The 20,623-nt window shown below is 40.7% G+C and overlaps 1 protein-coding gene across 2 annotated transcripts in view; it reads left to right on the plus strand.

The window, feature by feature from the left end:
• lbx1b (ladybird homeobox 1b) overlaps positions 1-18,598 on the plus strand; it is a 54,046-nt gene extending 35,448 nt beyond the window's left edge. The window contains exons 5-6 of one of the 2 annotated variants that reach the window (XM_022205944.2): positions 16,282-16,638; positions 17,111-18,598. In XM_022205944.2, the coding sequence (XP_022061636.1) occupies positions 16,311-16,638; positions 17,111-17,598 (816 nt within the window). In that variant the 5' untranslated portion in view covers positions 16,282-16,310 and the 3' untranslated portion in view covers positions 17,599-18,598. Of the gene's footprint in view, positions 1-12,116; positions 16,639-17,110 lie in introns of those variants that run through there. The other variant, XM_022205935.2, reaches the window with a different exon arrangement.
• The last annotated feature ends 2,025 nt before the right edge of the window (positions 18,599-20,623 follow it).

Genomic DNA, 20,623 nt, shown 5'->3' on the forward strand with positions numbered 1-20,623 from the left:
GCAGAGCAGCCAGGCCGCTTCCTGCCACGCAGGGTTACGGTGTCACGCCTTGAGCTCTGATTGAGTTACAGTCCATAGAGAGAAGGTCACGGCGCTCTCCAACACGTATGCCACTCACATTTGTCAAGAGTCCAGAGGTACAAACACCCTCGTATGTGGAAAATCACACACACACATACCTACGATGCAGTCCCTCAAGGAAACCCGAGGTCATTTGAAACTGAGTATAAGTTGTTGGTTCACGGGTGTTTTATAGTTGTGCTATGTTATATCAGAGTGGAGTGGAGTATTGCTGGATATCACACCTCAGTACATTTTAGATGCTGACCAAAATGATTGACAACTATCAAGTTTCTAAAGTTAGAATGGCTCGTCTACTTTTTCTCTGCTCAGATAGGTCCTTGATTTACCAAAACATTCTCCCCTAAATGTTTAAATGATCACAATTATAACACTCATCACCAAGTTTCAAGCTTGTTTCTTCTTGAGGAACAGCAGCTGCAGTCAGTCTGGATCACAGCTGTATTAAGGAGAACTGATGTCCAATAGCTTGAATAAAAATGACTCCTTGCACATTTTTCTCTGCACTGGCAAGGTTTTACAAATATGAGACTTCTACGAATTAAAAATTTAGAACAGAAAAAGTAGAACATAACCTTGTTAGCAGTCATGCAGACTTTTCTTTTATAATGGGGATCTTTGTGGAAAATGTTTTTTTGGCAGTTTTTTTATTAGTTGCAACATCACAAGTAAAACTGGCAGCCCAAATCTGAGGTTTGGATTCTCCACATTTATATTGGTAATAAAGACAAAACAAATACAACAGAATCTTATCAAATTGTGTTGCTCTAATCAAAAAATTTGATGCCCAAATTCCTTAAGTTATCTTCCCTGTCACATTCACGTCCTATTAATCTGTTAATTTCAAGCAGTAGAATGGGTGAAACTGTTCATGTCATTCAGAAGCCTTTGATTTCTCCCACTGAACAGAAAAGCTGGCAGTCATGACATAAAAAGAGTTTATATTTGTTTTGACTTGTTATTGAACCACTTCAGGCATGTGATTTTGATTATTTATATGGCACTGCAATCTTGGAATAGCAGAAGTTTTGCTTGCTTTAGTGATGTTGTACGACTGCAACATATTTCACGGCTTCAGCAGGTAGCATGTGATGCTTTTGGCACTCAGCAACACTAAACAGAGGATTTATGGAGCCAGATTTTGGTGAAAATACATTTGGGACATTCCAAACTCACAAATGCACATAGGAGACACTGATAATGCTGCAGTAGTGGTTTGAAAACGCTCCATGGACATTTTGATACTTTTCACCATGAAATAAAGGCGGCAAACCAGGCTGACAAAAGACAAAAAGATGCAAACTACACAGTTTAAGAGGCCCTTTTCAAGTCCACAGTTTCATACTTTAGGTGGTTTGTTTACTTAAATCATAATAATGCTAGTGTTAGGCTGCTTCATGGGTATGTTTTTGTACAGATTGAGGACAACATCAGACATTTACAAGTTTTATTAATTTTGTCATTCAGTAAAACAATGCAATCATGTTTCAGTACATCAAAAAATCAAACTGGTCAAGGCATGACAGAGATAGACAGTTTTTATTGGGATGGTCAGGCTAAGATAATTTCTCACTTTGGGGTCATGCAGAGTCCCATTTTGAATTGTCTTTATTTTTTAGCAAATTGTTGCAGGCCAAGTAGGTTTTTTTTTAGTCACTCTGATAATTTGCTTGTTCTAGCAAGAGTGCCATGTAGAAGTACACAAAAAAATCACATACACTACAGTAAGCATCTTTATGCAATCATTATTTGATCTTAAATCTGGAAAATGTGCAATTTTTAATTGTTGATGAAGCTAATAAAATAATTAACAATGATATTACAGCATAAGTAAATATAAGGCAGTTATGTAAGAAGTGTCCTTGTTCTGCTCAAGACACCCACCTATGCTGAAACACTGCCCTGTCAAGCCTTTGGTTTTGGGTTTTCTGTATTGTGGCTGCAGGTTCTGGGTCAGAATTGCATTGTTCAGCAGCTTGTTTGCAGAGGTTTTCAATATAGTCTTTAAGAGTCTGTACAAGAGCTTCAACTAAATCAACAGCTAAACTTAAATCATGCACATTTTAACTGATACAATAATTATAAATTGATTTTTATTTTACATATAAAAACAGTGGCATTTTTAAACTGTCTATACACGTTCAATCAGAAATCTCTGAACAACTAAAAAAATCAATGTAAACATTTTCTAGATGGTTAAAAATACTTGGCTCTTCATGGTTGAAATGGGGGCCAGCTGTGCTAATACCATGCATCTATATGGGAACAACGGTTATACTGAAATGGTTCCACAAAAACAGTTCTGCCAAAATAAATAGTAGGTCCTGGAAGTAACTTTACTTTCTTAGAGAACCTGGTGTCATGAAATGTGTGTTTTAAACACTACAAGTCACTTGTCATGTTACCAGAACACATTTTTTTTTGCATTTGCTTCATTGCACTCCATGTAGTTTTGGTGAATAATCTCCCCGAACCTCAAAATGTGTGAAAATGTGTCATTTCAACATGGTAAAATGACACTGAAGAAGTGCAGACATTAAATGCAAAATGTGCTAGAAGTGATGTGCTTTATGTACAGAATTCCATGATACCACCTTAGTGTGTCTAATGTGGAGATTAGGAAGGTTACAGTTTTCAAATCCTGGCTATAACCCAGCACTTCACAGATTAAGGTGGAAAGAAAAACTGTCTTTATTGAGATATTTAGATAAAATGTAATTTAAGCAACTTTTTTTATTTAAAAAAAGATCATAAAAAAAACTCCATGAGAATTGTGGCGTGTCTGGAACAAAGACAAAAGTAGCATGATGCTAATATTTCTCAGAAACTAGCTTGAGGTGGATGGACCAATAAATGCATGTTAAACATTACTTTGCTTTAATCATCACTGCAATCTTTGTCTGAATTTCTTGTTTTGCAACGACCACAACATTTTTACCAATAAGGTTTCTTTAACCCAAACTATAAACGTTTCCTATTCTAACAAAGTGGTTTTTGTGCTTTAACCTGACCAAATCTAAAAATCATATGACTCATTTATGGCCACATGTATTTTAGGCAGCAGTGACGTAGCAGGTCATTTAGACTGGAACACGTGAGGGACTGTGTGTCAAATATCAGCACACAGTGCATTATTCCACCTACAACTATGGCATAAAACAGAAAAGCAGTGTGCTAATTCTCACATGTAGATGTACCTACACACACACACACACACACACACACACACACACACACACACACAATCAGATGATTGAGTTCTCCTCCCTTAATAAACCACTGATTCAGCATAAGTATAACCATTGATTGGTGACTTAATTCCCAATTCAAATTATCATCCTGGGTCCCTATCCAAGGTTGACATGAGCCTTGAGCTTCGGTACGACTAAATTATACTCCACTCCACTCCCTGTTAGCCACCCCCACCTCTCTCCTCTCTCTCACACTCAGACTCCCAGTTCCCCCATCTTTCTCCACTGTATACCTCTCTCTCAGCGCAGCCCAGGTGCTGATACAAGCAGAAATCCTGCACGCCCCATCGCTCCCAGAACACATACACACACAAACATGCATACAAAGTAAGCACACACAAACACACCCGCACACACCTTCATTCACTAACACCTCCTCAGAAAAGCCGATGGGAGGCAGCATTCGTCTCCTCTCTATTTGCTGTGTTAGCATGGATCTGAAACACAGGAACGCTGTAGTTTTTTCTGCTGAGGGACGACGCTGCAGAGCTGCAGTGTGTGTGTGTGTGTGTGTGTGTGTGTGTGTGTGTGTGTGTGTGCGCCGGGCGGTAGGTGGGAAAATAAGAGATTATCACTGTGATGCATTGGCGGCCGCAGTGTTAAGTCACCCAAGGTTGTGGCCCTTCTCCCTCAATGAGGATGTAGTGGCCAATAACAGCACTCTGTCAGTGCAAAGACAGAGAGAGCTGAAGGAGACAGAGGAGAAAAGACAAGCAGAGGAAGAGTGAAAAGTAGTAAACAAGATGAAAGAGGCAAAAAAAAAGAGGAAGAGGAGGAGTGGATTGAGTCTGCTAGTGTCTCTGCTTCATCAATATCCTCTTATATAAATGTCAGCTGTACCATTTCCCTCATCACTGTTTCACCACCCCACTGGCTTTATCCTCTGGTACAAGGGGAGGGACATCACTCTCTCTCATCTCTCTTTATCGTTTTTCTCCCTCCCTTCTCCCTAAATCGCTTTCTCCCCCTTTTTTTCCTCCCCTCTCCTCTTCTTTCTCTCTCTCTCTCCTTCTCCATGTGCCTCCTCTCTTTATCATTCCTCATCTCTCCTTCCCTCCCTCCCTCCCTCCATCCTGTCTCTTTGCCTCTCATGGCGATGCGTCACTAGCCTGCCCCCATGAAACAAGTCAATTTTCTGCCAGCTCGGCGGATGAATAAATCTCCCTGGCTCTGCTCAGAGCGATGGGGATATTTATCTAAGTGGAGTGTGTCCTCCTCGGCTCAACGCCACCGACTTCTCATCTAAGCCCCCGCCAACCACACTCCCCTCCTCGCCCCCTTCATTTTTTTTTAACAGGAGAAGAAGAAGAAGGCAATGGAGAAAGCAATTGCTAAGGAGGGGATGTGAAAGGTAAAAGAGGTAAATGAAAGCACAAGAGAAGAGAGGGAGGAGGGAGGGAGAAAGAAGTGGAAGTTGGCTTGGCGAGAGGGAAAAAGAGATGAAGGTGAGGGGAGAATTAGGAGGTGGAAATATGAAGAAGATGGATGGAGGGTGAGGAGGGGGGATAAAGGAGCTCAAACAAAGCCTATAAAGCAGCAGCGCGGCGGAGAAGTGAGGCAGGGGCATTAGTCGAGCCTGCTCGGGTTTAAACGGCAGGAACAGGCACAGATCTGGATGAATGGCAGCCCTCCTCCTTCAGGCCACACTCATCTGTTAGGGAGGAAGAGAGACGCAGGTTATTGGGCTCGCTGTGAACAATGCTGTGTGACACTGAGACGAAGAAGAAGACACAAAAACAGAGGAAGAGACTGAAAATGATGACAGATGGAGGAGGATGTTGTGGTGTTTTTCCCTCCATATTTAAAGCAGCATATTGAGCTTTCCTTTATTTTCTGTCATAGACATAATGGTACTCGTGTTAAATGTGGCCAAAGTTTAAAAATACTGCAGTAGATGAAAGTATTTTGAGCCAAAACCTCAGACTAAAGACGGTTCTTCCAACACTTTTTTCCACAAAAAGTCAAACTAAGATCTTCTCGATAACTCTGTCCACTTTCTTGCAAAACAGTCGAAGAGAGTTGCATTTAATGACCTCGAGCACACAAATAACTGACTGTGCATGAGGTACTATACATTTGTTTGGAGACAGCACAATAGCATTTTACTAGCTACCTTTGGTATTTTCAGAAAGCAAATGTTTTCCACTTCAGTCAGTATTTTTTATTGTATTTCCCACACATATGCTTATTATTGGTATATTACAGATTTTTTTTAATAAACAGCCTGTGAAAAAAGATCAGATCTACCCTTATGTCACACAGTAACATACTGCCAAACAGAGCTGTCCCTGCTGTAATCTTTGTTTCCTCAGATGTTCGTATCGTCAAATCTCTTATTCTGGATCGATTCGAGCTCGAACGTTTACAAATGAATTTGACAAGTTGCCATTTCTACTCAAGAACCAGAAATTGTATTATTTTGTAGGTTTGTGCTTTGCTTTTGGAACTTTAACATCTGCAAGAAGATTAGGCAGTGCTTACAAGCAAAGGCTTCCTCTAAGGCCACCAATCGGACGACAGTGGTAGCCCAGTCTCACAACAAATTCTGTCACAGCTGCATTAGTTCAAAGTGTAAAACATCCCATCAAGCAGGAAATGTTCTTACAGCTCTGGCTAGCATCGCATATTAGCTCCAACGTTTTAAAGAACACATTTTATTCTGTTGTTTTCAAGAATTTTTTTATGGATATTTATAATTTCAAATAATGTTCCTATAAGTTTAAACGTGAACCAAGATGTTTTGGACAATGTTGTAAGATTAAGTTACTTGACAACAAAAGAGGAACATTTTCAAACCAGCATTAAAAAGTATAAATATTAAGATGCCATTGAGGTAGAATGTGTGTTTTTAAACATTCTTGTCATGTAACATGTTAATGAATGTAGAACATTTTACCTGCAATATTTTGAGGATGTTCTGAGGATGTTGCTGTTGTGAATGTTCTTCTCCAAACAGTTCTCATAATGTTCTCAATGCAACATTTTTAGTGTATTCATAGAAGTTTTCATGCATTTAAAAAGACCATTTTGGGAACCAAGAGAAACATTCTTTTCATAGAAAAGGCTGTAAAATTGTGAGATGCTTACATTTCTGGGGGGTTAGTCTTGAGACAGGACTTTCAAAAGCAACAATGAAACTTCAAGATTCAGGAGTTTTTATTTGTCACATGATCTTACAGTATGTGTAGTGAAATGCAAAGTGACTGTTCTGAAGACTGTTTAGTAACAAAAAGACATTATGAAGGAAAACATAAAAGATTTTTTAGAAAACCAATAGAAAATTGGAAAAAAGTCAGACACTTTGTGTTGCGCTAGTGTGTTTTGACCAAAACCATGGTCTTTTCCTCAACATAGAGTCTTGTGGTTTTGTAAACCAATCAAACAGGGGTTGACAATACAAGAGGGTGTAAAATGAAATAAAACAAAAAGGATGTGTCACACGGGACTCAAACCCCAGTATAATAGGTCAAAGTCGAGAATACAGCTAATGTCACAACTCCTCAACTTCCTAACGCGGACTTTTTGCTTTTCATATGTTCAGCATGAGATCCAGCAAGTCAAAAGAAACAGACAGTCCAAAAAAATTTACGAAATATAACATTGGCATCTCACAACTTTACAGCCTTTATTGCAAAACCAGTGCATTTTGTGCTGCTGACCAATGAAGCCATGACACATTTTGGGGTGAGACTACGTTGAAAGTGAGGTTTTCGTGAAGACGGCCTTATGGAGTGTGGAGCTAACATCGTGTGTTTCAACTGCATAACAGGCGGAATGCGATTTTTTTTTTTTAACTGAGAATCACACAAAGCTACTCTAGTAGAGTTCCAGAATAAAAATTTAACAAAAAAAAGACCAAAGGTGTATGACAGACAGCAGCATTAGAAGACCAACACTGTGTCGCGCTGAGGTTTGATTAGCAGGATAATCAGCACAAGTGGATTCGTCTACGCTTGTCTTACATCTCTTACATTTTTAATGCAGTGTTGTATTTTGCAGTGTAACAAGTCCGAAGATTTAAAAAGCTTTGGGCATCAGCGGGGCATTCGCAGGAAGGAGGGGGTCCTGCTCGTTACTTGCCACAGCATTAAAGCAAAGTAAATAGCTGTTGTGTCTCATTACCATTCATTTTTAAAGGGGACTGTTAGTATAATGAATGCCTGCGCTATCTTCTCTGGGCCCTCCTCCTCCTTCAGTATTAAGAAGAGTAATACTATCATTCACGCTAGATAAAGTGCAAGCAAATATTTCCTTTGCAATTAAAATGGTCAATTTTGCTTATGCACAACAGGCGCCGTATAACACCAAGTTTTGGACTTAATTACCTACAATAACAGTGTGATATATTGGGTATATGGTTTCTTTGCTGGGAGAGCATGATATGAAACAAGACGCTTTTAATAAAGTCATAAACACAAGCTCAGGCCCTGTGGAGCATATAATGTGTGAGCGTGTGTGGGAGTGTGCAGTCTTTAATTTGTTTGCACACAAATCGACTCAGACACAAAGATGAGCACCTGCACCGACAGTCACACGCGAGAAAAGTCACAAAAAAGGTGTTTCTGTTGCTGAAATAAGCTCCCAGTCCACAACGTTTGCATGATTTTCTTTAGTGTCACTCTAAGACAAACCATTTTGAATTGTGTAACCAACCAACACTGACATGCTTTTCAATTATATCGAGGTTAAAGGTTGAGAACCTGCCTCACCCTTCTCGCCTCAGGTTTTCTGTTGTTTATGTTCTTACCGATGGTTATTACTATTAACACATTTACTGAAGAGGCCATCGAATCCTTTTTAAATTGGCTGTAAAAGTAGTGCTGATTCCAGTGGACCTGTCAGAGCATTTGCTGAATTAAGCTGCCACTTTGCAGGAATCAGATTTTCTGTTACTTTTGAAAGAATAAGCACATTTCCTCCCCTTTTATTGCAAAAAAAACAACATTTACTTAACTTCATTTGTCCAGTGTTTTGCAATAGATATTTCTCTTAAATTTCTGCCTCCACACTTACAAAAAGATGTATTGAATGTGATTAAATTGTATTTCTATATCACTAACTGATAACTTTTGTCATCTGGGGGACACTTTGTATTGGATTTGTGGTGCTAAAACATTCCACGACTCCATTTATAAAATATCAACGAAGCAATTTAACTGATTTTTTTTTGGGGGGGGGACTGGATTTTTCACAGGATCTTACTGAAAGGATTCACAGATATTTCAGAAACTATCCACATAACTGGATACCACTAGCTGCAAGTGAGAAAATGTGGGGTTTTTTGTGTGTAATTTGAGTAAACCAGCCCTTTAATTTCCACCCATTAAAGTGAAATTAAATTATTTATCACCACAAAGGCACAAACTGGCAACACATATGTTTCCTGCACGTTTTAATGGCGCACGTTTAAGAAGGCGCTATAGGTGGCCACGTGTAATATTTATGTTGTCACCGCATTAGCATGACGAATGCAGACACTTTTCATTAGAGACAAATGGAAGCTATTCTGACACAATTATGGCAGAAACAATAACGGCGCCATGTGAGCCGCTCCATGATTGATAATACTGCAGGGGGGCAGGATTCAGTGGTGTTGGGCTTAACCAGGCTTTCCCTGAGGGGTTCTCCTTTAGCATTAGTCAGACAAATCCCTTTGTCAACCTCTCCCCTCGCCATTTTTATTCATAAGCATTTGGCCCCAAAGAAAGACATCAAACCAAGAATACAACGAGAGGTCAACATCATCTTTGCGCAATGTTAACCTCTGCATTGATGAAGCTAATTCACATTTCCTCAGTCCAGCCTACGGGGGGTTTAGGAGGGGAGGAACAGAGTGAGGGTGTGTGTGTGTGTGTGTGTGTGTGTGTGTGTGTGTGTGTGTGTGTGTGTGTGTGTGTGTGTGTGTGTGTGTGTGTGTGTACGTGCGTGTCAGCAGCCACTTTGTAGTGAGACTCCCTCTTGACCCGGGCCCCTCCACATGGGGTTTGTATTGATAGAGTTGGCTGAAAGGAGGCGAAAGTGAATGTTGTCCGAGCTCATTGGAATGACAATGGGGGCATATGGTTGTGTGTGTGTTGGTGTATGATCATGGCAGCCACCATATTCCTCTGTGCAGGGTTGCCAGGTGCTTCATGAACGGACCCACTGAGAGTCGACAAATCATGCACACATGCAACAGACTGGCTCGTGGCTGTTTCACCCACCGGGGGGCGGTGTGCCGTAGCTGCCACTTTCTTTCTTTATTTCTTTCTTTCTCTTATCAAAATTATACAACAGACCTCAAGAACCTGATCATTTTCAAAAGAGAGCTCACACTACTAGACGAGTGTCAAGCAGAGTCACATTTTCATTATCCGTTCATCCTCCTGATCAGAGCCGCCTTCCTTCTTTGAATGTCGCGAAAACCCCACAGAGAGCAAGAGAATAAAGATAAGCTGATGTTGTAGCATCCCCTCCCACACAAAGCCACTTCTTCTGTCATGAATAGTCAGCTCCACCCTAATGACTATTCAATACAGTCTGCAGGCTGCAGATGAACGGCCAATCCGCAGCAGCATCTGCTGCAGGCCTAACTCGCCAGACGCCAGCCTTGTAAGAGGGCCATTGCAGGCTAATTGAAAGACAGAGGCCATCTCTCAAAGACAGTGTTTGTGTGTTTATGCATGTGTGCGCTGGTAGGGGGAGGCGGGGGAGACTTGACAAGAGAGAATGTGAGGGAGAGGAAAGAAAGGGGAGGAAAATAATTGACAAAGGATGGAGGGAGTGATGGAAAAGGGAGAGAGGAGGAGAAAGAGACATTCCTCTCCTCTCAGAAAGAACAGCTGACCTGTCAGCATTCGGTCCCATGCGGCCATATTGGAAAAGCCCCTATGGGCATTGAATTAACACAACCCAAACCCACTTCTTGTAATTAGAGTAGCCCTGTGGTCTTATCATATTTTAAATACATGTTTGCATTATATAAGCTGCAGTGTGGCTGAAAACAGCAAACGCAGGCACAATTCGGCACAGTTTGTGATATTTTTTGAGCTGATTAAAGCCTGGATGATGAAGGATCGCAGGTTACAAAATGTTGAGCAGGTAATTGCAGCCAGCGATAAACAGTAAGTAACAAGTCATAAAAATACGGTTTGATCCACAATTTTACATATGAGTAATCAACAGAAATGCAGCTGGTATTTACACTTTGGAATGTGACAAATTGGATTTTCTGTTGTTATTCACCTCAAGGGCTCTTTATCCTCCTTTGCATCAAATAAGAATAAGAAAAAATAAAGAAATAAATTAAAAAAACAACAGCCTCCACAAACGAAAAAACTAAAGGATTGCTGTCATAATTCTCCCCAGTTCTCCTCTGGCAGTTTTTATGACCAAAGGCGTTGAATAATCTTTTCCACTCTGGCCATTCCGAATAACACAATCCTTCAGCATCACTGCTTACTGTGTTTTATGGTGAAATGCAGATGAGAAAAGAGGAACATTCAAATGAAGCACTATCTACTGCTGCTCTATGGCATTCATAGTGCTGTGGAGGGATTCATCAGCAGCCAGAGCAGCACAGGGAAAGAGAAAAACACATGTGGAAGTGGCTGTCGTATAATTGTAAATCTGGCTGCATTTGAAATAAAGGGAGCAGATTGCGGAAGGAAGGATAAAAGTGAGGTGAAGCAGGTTTTTAGAGATGCTTAATGGTCAAAACTGGCGTGGCACGGACTCGTTTCCGATGGCCACATATGTGCAGTTTCAAAATGTGCCTTCTGTAAATTAGGAAATGCTTATGTTCAGGCTGCGCCAACAACAAGTGTACAGGCCCCAAACCACACCAGTATGATCAGGGGCAAGCAGCCAGTCTGTTGGAGGCTGGCAGAGCAGCGAGATGAGCAACTGTTCCACCAGGTAAGACACGGTAAACACATCCTACAGCCCCAGGTTCAGTTTTTATTGTTTTCAAAACATGATGGCACGCTCTTAGCATTAAAACACCGGTGTCAAACTATTTATTGACTGAATGGTTCTTTGTATAGTCCAACAGCAGCGAATATATTTTGCATTACGACAGCCAGAGACCCATGACAAGGTTCCTAAAGGAGGGAATAACTCTGCATCATGCACTCTGCATGGGGTAACTTTTACACTTCTTGTATTTCTTGGGAGACTGTGCACCTGTTTCTGCTTTTCCTTGCTCGGGGACAATGTCAGGACTTGTAATTGATTGGCTGTTGTGTTCAACCCTATTTCACTGTTTCTTTTTCATTCTTTTATTTTAAGGCAGCATGGGGAGTAGGAAGCAATCAGGGAGTCAGTCTGGTAATTTTTTCAACCATTAGATCTCATAAAAGCAACATTTTTATTTTTAATTTGGAAAGAAGCAGAGATGATGAGGTGGAATTTTTAAAGGGTCAGTTCACCCAAATAAAAAAAAAACACGTTTTCTATTCATGTAACCAAGTACATTTATGCACATATTAAACTTATTTTCTCCTATTTTATATCTGATTACAAGTCAAAGGGAAATTCTGTACAAGTGTTTTTTTTTAATTTATTAGACAGCTACTTTGTACACCAAGATTTTACAAAAGAAAATATAATCAGATTACATCACAAAAGGTATTTTTGTCAAAAAGCCAACCAATAAAGTTGCTTAAATTAGCTCATTCATTGGCTAAAATTATTTCAGAAACAGCAGAACATATTCTGTTCTGCAAAATTAATACTTTGCTTTAATCAGTTTTTATGCTATTATTTCCTTATTTCAATAAGATGTTCAGCTTTTAATTTTCTTCAGTCTATTTGTGCTTTTAGTAAAGTAACTAATTTGCATGCATCCTCTACCACTGATATTTGCTTACCTATATTGAAAGGTACCTACCTATAGCAGCTAGTTTTTGCTTTAATCTTCCAAGGTTTAAAAAAATAACTTGTAACCTTAGAACTGTGGGGATTAAAGACATTTCATGCATGCTCAAAATAAAGAAAACTTATATTTAAAACTTCGAGCAGCAACACATTCCTCTAATAAGTCACTCAAACACTGCAGAATTTTTGATGTGAAGTTTCCTCACAGTCAAAGAGAGTTGTGTTTGAAAAAGTACAATTTAAACCACTGATCAAAGCCAACTTAAGGAAAAAGTCATGCTTTACTTCAGTTAAAGCAGCTGTATGTAGCTTAGCATTGTGGCATCAAGCAATGGTAAATTATAAGACTTAGAAGTATGCAAGATTTTTAGATGGCACACAGAAAAAAAAACACACAAAAATATTAAATGTTTGCTAACATTAGCCGTCGTAATACCAGACCACATTGGGCTGCAGCAAAACAAGTGCCTGTATTAAACTGAATGAAAGCACCTTCTGTTGTTTACTAGAGTGTGATGTTTAAAGTTATGTTAATAGTTCAATGTGTAATGTTTTTCTACAAATAGAATAACGCTGTGCAATACTCCACATTCAGAGGAATCTGTACAATATCGTACTTCTTGCTTACTTTTCTATTTATGTCCCTACATTTTTGCATTATCCCCTTTGCTGCTGTACAGCTTCAAATTCCCCCACTGTGGGATTAATGGGGACTTATTTTATCTCTTACTTCCTCTTTCTAAAGGGACATTGTCTCACTTTAAAGTATTTCTCGTTGCACTTCATCCCTGCAGGTGCCACTGTTTTGCCATTCCTCTAGTGCATATGCTGTTTGTATGCTATAGTCAATTATGGCTTTTAGTCAGTAAAAAAAATCCTGAATTTAGGCGCATTAAAGAAAGACTATCCAGCTTAAAATGATCTGCAGTGATTTGTAGGCCTCTCAAAGTAAACGTTTCCAGACAAACACAGGTTGCAGGGCAGCGCAGAGCAGTTCATGAGCACCACAGTGATAATGGTGCTGCTTATGATGTGCTGTTCCAGCAGCACTGGCACTGCACTGTGAGGCAGGAGAAGTCGGGCCGTCGGGGATTTGTCAGAGGCCTGTTATTACATCTCTAGTCACATAAAATATGGCTGCCACTCCAGAGATCCGACTGCCAGATAAATCCACTCTCCTCCAACCAGACTGGGCCTGGCGAAGCAGCCCTCCAATGGTGTACCTCAGCCAGTGACCTCTGGTAATGACGTGTGATTTATACAGTACATGTTTAAAACAGAGAGACACATTTGAGCCCCTCTGAGTGTATCTGTATCTGGTGTCATGTGAGATAACTGGCAGGCCTTTGGGAGAGGGGAGACATGACACCCATCTTTGGGGTCTCACAAAATGGCTACAATGTGGACAGTTTCCCTGCAGCTGTCTAATCGCAGTCTGAGCCTTCAGTGAGCACTGTGTCTCCTCCTGCATGAGGTCACTAACACACATTGCAGGGTGGCACTTTAAGCTAACAGACCGCAGTGTGGAAAGCCTAAATCAACACCTGGTTGGGAAGAAACATTGCTATTGTGTTTTCTATGCATTCATAAATGTCCAAGAAGGAAGAGATTACAGGGTTTTGTGAGTACATTAAACTAACACTGCTGGATTATGGCAAATTTGACCTTTTTAGGATGTGTTACAAATAGAAATCCAATGCCGGTTCATTCCAGAGATGTCAAAATTGCATAAAGATGCAGGAGAACATGGGCAGAGGAGACGGAGTGATTTTCAGGACGGTCTGTGACGTAATTTGCACCGTCCCCTGCCAAGAAACGTCCCCTGCACAGTCTAGTAACTTAAGAGATTAAGTTGTGTGGCTAAAGGAGAGCTGAGAGGCAGGCCATGTCGTTGACCTTGGCAAGTGAGACACCGAGATGATGACACACCACCACAAATATCCGTCTTTAATAAACAGGCTTGTGCAGCTCTGAACCCCAGGATCCTTCTCAAGCTCGGCTGGATGGAAACACACACACATAAAATAGTCACCTTCATTTTATGATGCACATTTCCACAATGGCTCAACCTGTGGGCAATTTACTGTATTTTATGGTTCAGTTTTGGGAATGTTTGCTAAAGAAAATCATTGTGTTTTTAATCATGGTGATTCATTTTTAGATGCAGTTTGTGTTAGAATTGGGAAGCAGTGTTTGTTTGTTAGCATTAGCAGCTCAGGTTTTGTTTTTTGCCAAATTTGCATTCAAGTAAGATTTTTTTTAAATTGAAAAAAAAATACACTCATTTGTTTGGAAGTTACAAAAAAAATAAAGCAAATAAAACAGTGTTCAGGTGCTTATATTTCAACCAAACATCCAAAGAGCAGTTTCCACTGAAATTAGATCTCACCCCCCACCAGCAGCAAATATAAACTGTCTGGCTGTTTTTTCTCTCTCTTTCTCCTCCTCATAACCTGATAAAGTTAAACTGGCCACATAACTTCAGATGCCCTTTGCAAACTGACAGACAGTTTCTCTTTTTTCTCTCTTTTATATAAAAACTACCGGTTGAAATCAAACTACAATGTCGTCTGTTATTTTAAATGTTAGAGGGAGGGATGTTGATAATAGAAAGCAGGCAATTCTAAAAGAAAATCTTTTCATTTTACGTTACAGCTTTTTCTACACCACTACAGGAAAAAAAAAACTTCGAAAACAGCTAAAAAGCATTTGCTGAAATTTGATTTCATCTAATGTTTTAACACAGAAAAAGCAAAATCGAAATATTAAAAAAGAGCAACATTTACCTTGTTCTTATTCTGTCTTCATGTTTTATTTCTTACTGACGTGAAGCTATAATCACTGCGATATTGATTTACAGCATCTTGATTTATCATTCGTTATGAAAAATACACAGCAGCATTATCAAGAAAAAAATGACAACAAACGGTGAATAATAATACATTTCTACGAGTGCATCCTGACAATTTCGCTTTTTTAAAAATACACTATAATTAACTTACATTTGTTATTGTAGAATAAATGAAAATTGAAATATCGTTATACGAAAATTAAATGTTCCCTTTCACTTGTATTTTGAAAAATGGGAATTTTAATGGTAAATAAAACGCATATTTCGCCGCACAGCCGATGCAAATACACTCTCTGTCGCACACTACTTTGTCAGCTCAGCGCCAAAATAAAGCCATCATGTCAAACCTGCAGGATGCGGGGGAGATTTGAGAGGAAATGAAATATTTCTCGGACGATATAAAAGGAGCCCTTTCGCCTGAGTTATGGCCCGAGTTTGGCGTTGCTCAGAGGGATGCATGCTGCTCCTTCCCTCCCGCCCCAGAGGAGGTATCATCAGAGCTGATATATGGCCCAGCTCCACATTACCTTTACAAAACAAAGGATCATCCACGCTTTGGGTCGAGGAAAAACATCCTTCTGACTAGAGCTGCGGCACCTATAGTAACAGGAGTCGACTTGTCTTTTTCAAATCATCCAGATAATCCAAATACTTTTAAATAGAAGAGCAGAAGCTGAACTGAACTTTTTTGCGCGTAAAAACGCATAAATTGGCTACAGATTGTGATTTCTCTCCCCAATCTCCCTCTTTTCTTCCTCTCTCTTACCCTCTCTCTCTCTCTGCTTCCCCTCATTTACCCCATATACCTATTCTGGTATCTCACCACACGACTAAATTAGACCAAAGATGATAAGAGCACAAAGCATTATAATTCCGCCGGGCTCCTCCTCCTTCCAGCCATGCGTCCTAATTAATGGGACACCCCCAGTCGCAAAAAGCCCCGCACTGGACTGCAACATAGTCAAAGAGTGAAAGGGAAGAGGGCGAAAGTGCCACTGGAGATAATTGATTACCTACCAATCAATGATAACTTGTTAGTAATCGTCAACTCTTTGGACCTCGCCATTTTCAGGGAGGCAACTCACTCCTGCGGACTTGCTGCTCCCGAGGATCGACACTTTGAGCACATCCCATTTTGGAATAAGATTTTCTTTTACTCCTTATCTCTGTTTTTGTCCCCCGAATCTCCAGAACTGTTATGTGACTTTTCTCTGCGCGTTTCTGACCTCCGAATATTTTCAGCCAAGTCCTACAAACTCTGCGTACAACCAATGATGACATCCAAAGAAGTGGCCAAATGTGATGCAGTGGAAAACAGGAGGCGAAGTCCGCTGGACCACTTGCCGCCTCCTGCCAACTCCAACAAGCCGCTGACCCCCTTCAGCATCGAGGACATCCTGAACAAACCGTCGGTGAAACGAAGTTACACGATTTGCGGCACGGCTCATCTAATTTCGTCCTCTGAGAAGCACCGTCCGTCCAGCATCCCTCTGTCCAGCCGGGCTCTGCTCACCCAAACCTCTCCGCTCTGCGCGCTGGAGGAGCTGGCCAGCAAGACCTTCAAGGGGCTGGAAGTCAGCGTGTTACAGGCTGCGGAAGGTAAATCTCCAAACCAAAAAGCACACCACGTTTTTAGATTTTACCCATCGAATTACATTTAAGAAAATCTTTTTAAAAGGGCCTGTAGCAGATATAAAAACTTTGGTTATATCTACACTGAGCTTTGTGCTTGTTTAGTAGCAGGAGCTAAAATTTACTCTCGTGTTTAAAATATCTCATGGAAGAAAGGAGTGTTAATTTTCTGTTCGTTCAAAAAATAAGTCGCCCCTGCTTTTATTTTATGTCCTAGTGTGTCTGGTGCTCAATATTTCCCAGTGGTGTCTGTGTAATATTCTTGTAACTACCTATCCCCACAAGGACAATATGGCATTATCTTTTCTTGGACAGAATCATTTTCATTGTTATTTTTGTGCGTTCGCGTTGCTTTTACGCGCACACTGCAGAAGAATTCGTGGACCTGCACGAACCAAAGGTTCTCACTCAGCCTCCCTCTTTCTTCTCTTCCTCGCAGGCCGGGACGGGATGACTCTGTTCGGCCAGAGAAGCACTCCCAAGAAGCGTCGGAAGTCTCGAACGGCGTTCACCAATCACCAGATCTACGAGCTGGAGAAACGCTTCCTGTACCAGAAGTACCTGTCCCCGGCCGACCGGGATCAGATCGCTCAGCAGCTGGGCCTGACGAACGCGCAGGTCATCACGTGGTTTCAGAACCGGAGGGCCAAGCTAAAACGGGACCTGGAGGAGATGAAGGCCGACGTGGAGTCGGCCAAGGCCGTCGGCCAGGTCCCGCTGGACAAGCTCGCCAAGCTGGCGGATCTGGAGAAATGCGCAAACGGCACGCTGGGCCACCCGCGCGCCGAATCCCCCGTGCGGGGAGGCCAGCAGGAGCTCGAGCTCGCTCAGAAACTGCGGACATCGCCGCTGTCTCCATTCTCAGACCACACAACGAGCAAGGAGTGCTCGGAGGACGAGGACGTGGAGATTGATGTGGATGACTGATGGCGCAGCGAGGAGCTCCGACGCGCAAAAACACACAAACACACAGAGACGCGATTTAAGAAAAAGAAAGAAAATCCCACCGAGGACTTGTAACTTACTGCTTATATTGTATACCATATCTCAGAACATGTACCAAAATGTAATGACTTTTATATCGGCACAGATATTCATAGTGAAGCATGAACACAGAACAAGATATGCAGTGGTATTTTACAATGTATTCATTAGCGAACTGTTAGCAGACTTCTTTCGATCAAAGCAATATGGTCTGAAATGACACGAGTAACTTATTATTTTTTTACAGCATAGACCAACACACACGCGCGCACACACACACATGTATTCAAACACACACACGCGCACACACACACACACACACACACACACACACACACACACACACACACACACACACACACACACACACACACACACACACACCTGCTCTGTTGCTTTCCCCGTTAAGGCCTCTCTCTCTCTCCAAACACAGCCAACAATGAAAGTGCTCCAGTTTTCCATATTTTTTGCATGTAAATGCATGATTTGATTTGTGATCATTATCTATTTATTTCTACTTTTCCTTTTTTAATTTAATTGCTTTTGTATTTTCTGTGAGCCAAAATCGCCACTGAGTCACTGTGTCACTGCCGGCTCTTCCTCCTCTCCTCCTCTTCATCATCAGCATCATTATTATTTAACTGTAGCCTTCAGTGCATGATGGTGATGATGATGATGGTGATGATGGTGAAAGGCAAACTCACAGTTATGGAAAATGCTCAACCGATGGCGAGAAACAGCAGCTACTTATTGCGGTGATTTTGACGAGCTCTAGGCTACACTTTTTAGATTTATTGTTTGGATACAATAGATTTACAGTTCAAATTTGTTATGTTTTGTACACCTGTAAGTGCCTTTCTAAAATCAGGACATTATTTGAAAAACCAATGCACAGACTGTAATGTATATAGGCTACTATGGGAATAAAAATGGCTTTTCTGAAGATTTCTTTTATGTCTTGAATTAATATCGAACTGTTTTGTTTTATTTTCTCGAAAATTGTTATTATTGTGGGTATAAAGGCGTGTTATTCTTTTATTACTGAAGGCAGGGAAAAAATGATTCCTTGCCAAACGTGGCCGTGTAAAGCCCATCAAAAGCGGCCTATTTATTAGAGTTATTATGCTGAACTTATTTTGTCCCCTTTGTGTGATTTTTTTTTTCTTCTGCTAGGATGCTCTAAACATTTTGTGGCCCGGAATCTCACGTCCCCTTTCACATCCTCTAAATGCGTATCGTGGCTTCTTGACCCTTAGACGTGTTTCTCCATTCGTGGCAAAAATTTATGTGAGAAACACAAATCTGGTGCCGGGGGAGAGAAAAAAAAGGCGAAGGATGGCACAAAAACACAAAGTTTTGGGCCAGTTTCCCCGGGTCCTTTATTAGACCCCCTTCTCTTTTTTTGTTCTGCGGGACTGGGCCGTAATTTTGTGCGTAAAGCATGAAAAGTGGGGACAAATGAGCAGCGTTCCCCTGATGGGACGAGCCACAAAGGAGCAGGGCCGCTCCCCCGCAGGCAGCAATACTGAGACAAGTGTGTCCCACCGCACAGAAAGGACGCAAACGTTTGGAAGCCATATGGTTTTTGAAATTTCCTCACAATTTCAGACAATTTGATGGATTGAGTTAACCCTCCTTTTAAACAGTTTAACTGGGTGCGAACAAAGGCCATAATGCCTACATAGACTCTCCCTTCATGAGGGCATCTGCGGCTATTAATGTCTGGCCCTTTTCTTCAGCCTGGCGTTTTGAACAAGTCAATGAATTACAATGAAACTGCCCCTTTTTGTGAGCCGCTTGTCTTTCTGTGCCTTTTTAAGCTCTGGAATAATATGTTTGACTTCTGTCCAAGAAGCTTTTTTTTCCCCCCTCCTAAACAAGAAATGGATTTTTGTTGAAAGTGTTTTTAATGTTAAGTAGGGAGCCATAAAGAGTTTAGACTGTGACATTTATGCCAAAGTCTGGTTAGGGAGCCCTTTTGTTTGTTTTCTTCTCATCTCTCTGGCTTTTCTTTTGCTTCTTCTGCCTTTTGATTTCTTTTGTCTTTAAGGAGTTTAATGAAGCTGAAAACATGGTGATGTGAGAAAGACAGAGTGGCCAGAAGAAGAAGAACTCAAAAGGCAACCTCCCGTTTAACCCTCTTTGTTAAAAGAAACGATAAGTGGAGCTGTCTTCTTGTGACTTGTTTTATAGTGTTTGCTTTCCCCCCCTCTCCTTTTTATATATTTTTTACATTCAGATCAACCTGAATATGTTTATAGGCCTGTAAGCTCCTAATACGACCAAAGTTATTGTAAAAGCTCTGCAGGCAAATTAGCCCTATAAAATATTCTTTACTTTAACACTTTTGTTTGGCCTTTATAGGCAGCATGGTTTATAACAGGTTATAATTGTGAGCAAATATGTGCTTATTAATGTATTTGTCAACAACATCCATAACTGGATGCTGGTATATAATGAGTTAATGAAAAACAACTCAATAAAACACAGTGGTAATAATGCAGAATAAGTCTTAAAGGAGAAGTTCTAATTTTAAGCAGACACTGCAAAAAGGTGCTCATGTCCTCTTAAAGCTACATTAGAAACCTTTAATTAAATGTTTAAATACTCATTACAAAAGCAAAATAAGGTTTGAATCTGGTGTGATTCAAATTTATGAGTAAATCCCTTCATCTTAAAGGTGCAAAGAAAATAATCAGTTCAATTCAATTATTTTGAAAATTGACCTGCAAGTATGAACATGTCAGTTTAAAACTTATTTTGTGGTGTGTGTGTGTGTGTGTGTTCTGGAGCCTATCCTGAATCAAGCATATTTATGAAGGGAGAGAGTGTTAAGGCAGGCTAAGTTTATGGATTTCACTTGCTTATTTTATGAGGGCTTGTCAGGCGGCCCGGTGATAAGTAATACTACAGTCTGAGGGACCACTTCGTGGTAATTAATCTGGAGGTCTTAAGTGTATTTCAGTAT

This window comes from Acanthochromis polyacanthus, chromosome 3, assembly GCF_021347895.1.
Source record: "Acanthochromis polyacanthus isolate Apoly-LR-REF ecotype Palm Island chromosome 3, KAUST_Apoly_ChrSc, whole genome shotgun sequence".
Classification (NCBI taxonomy): domain Eukaryota; kingdom Metazoa; phylum Chordata; class Actinopteri; family Pomacentridae; genus Acanthochromis; species Acanthochromis polyacanthus.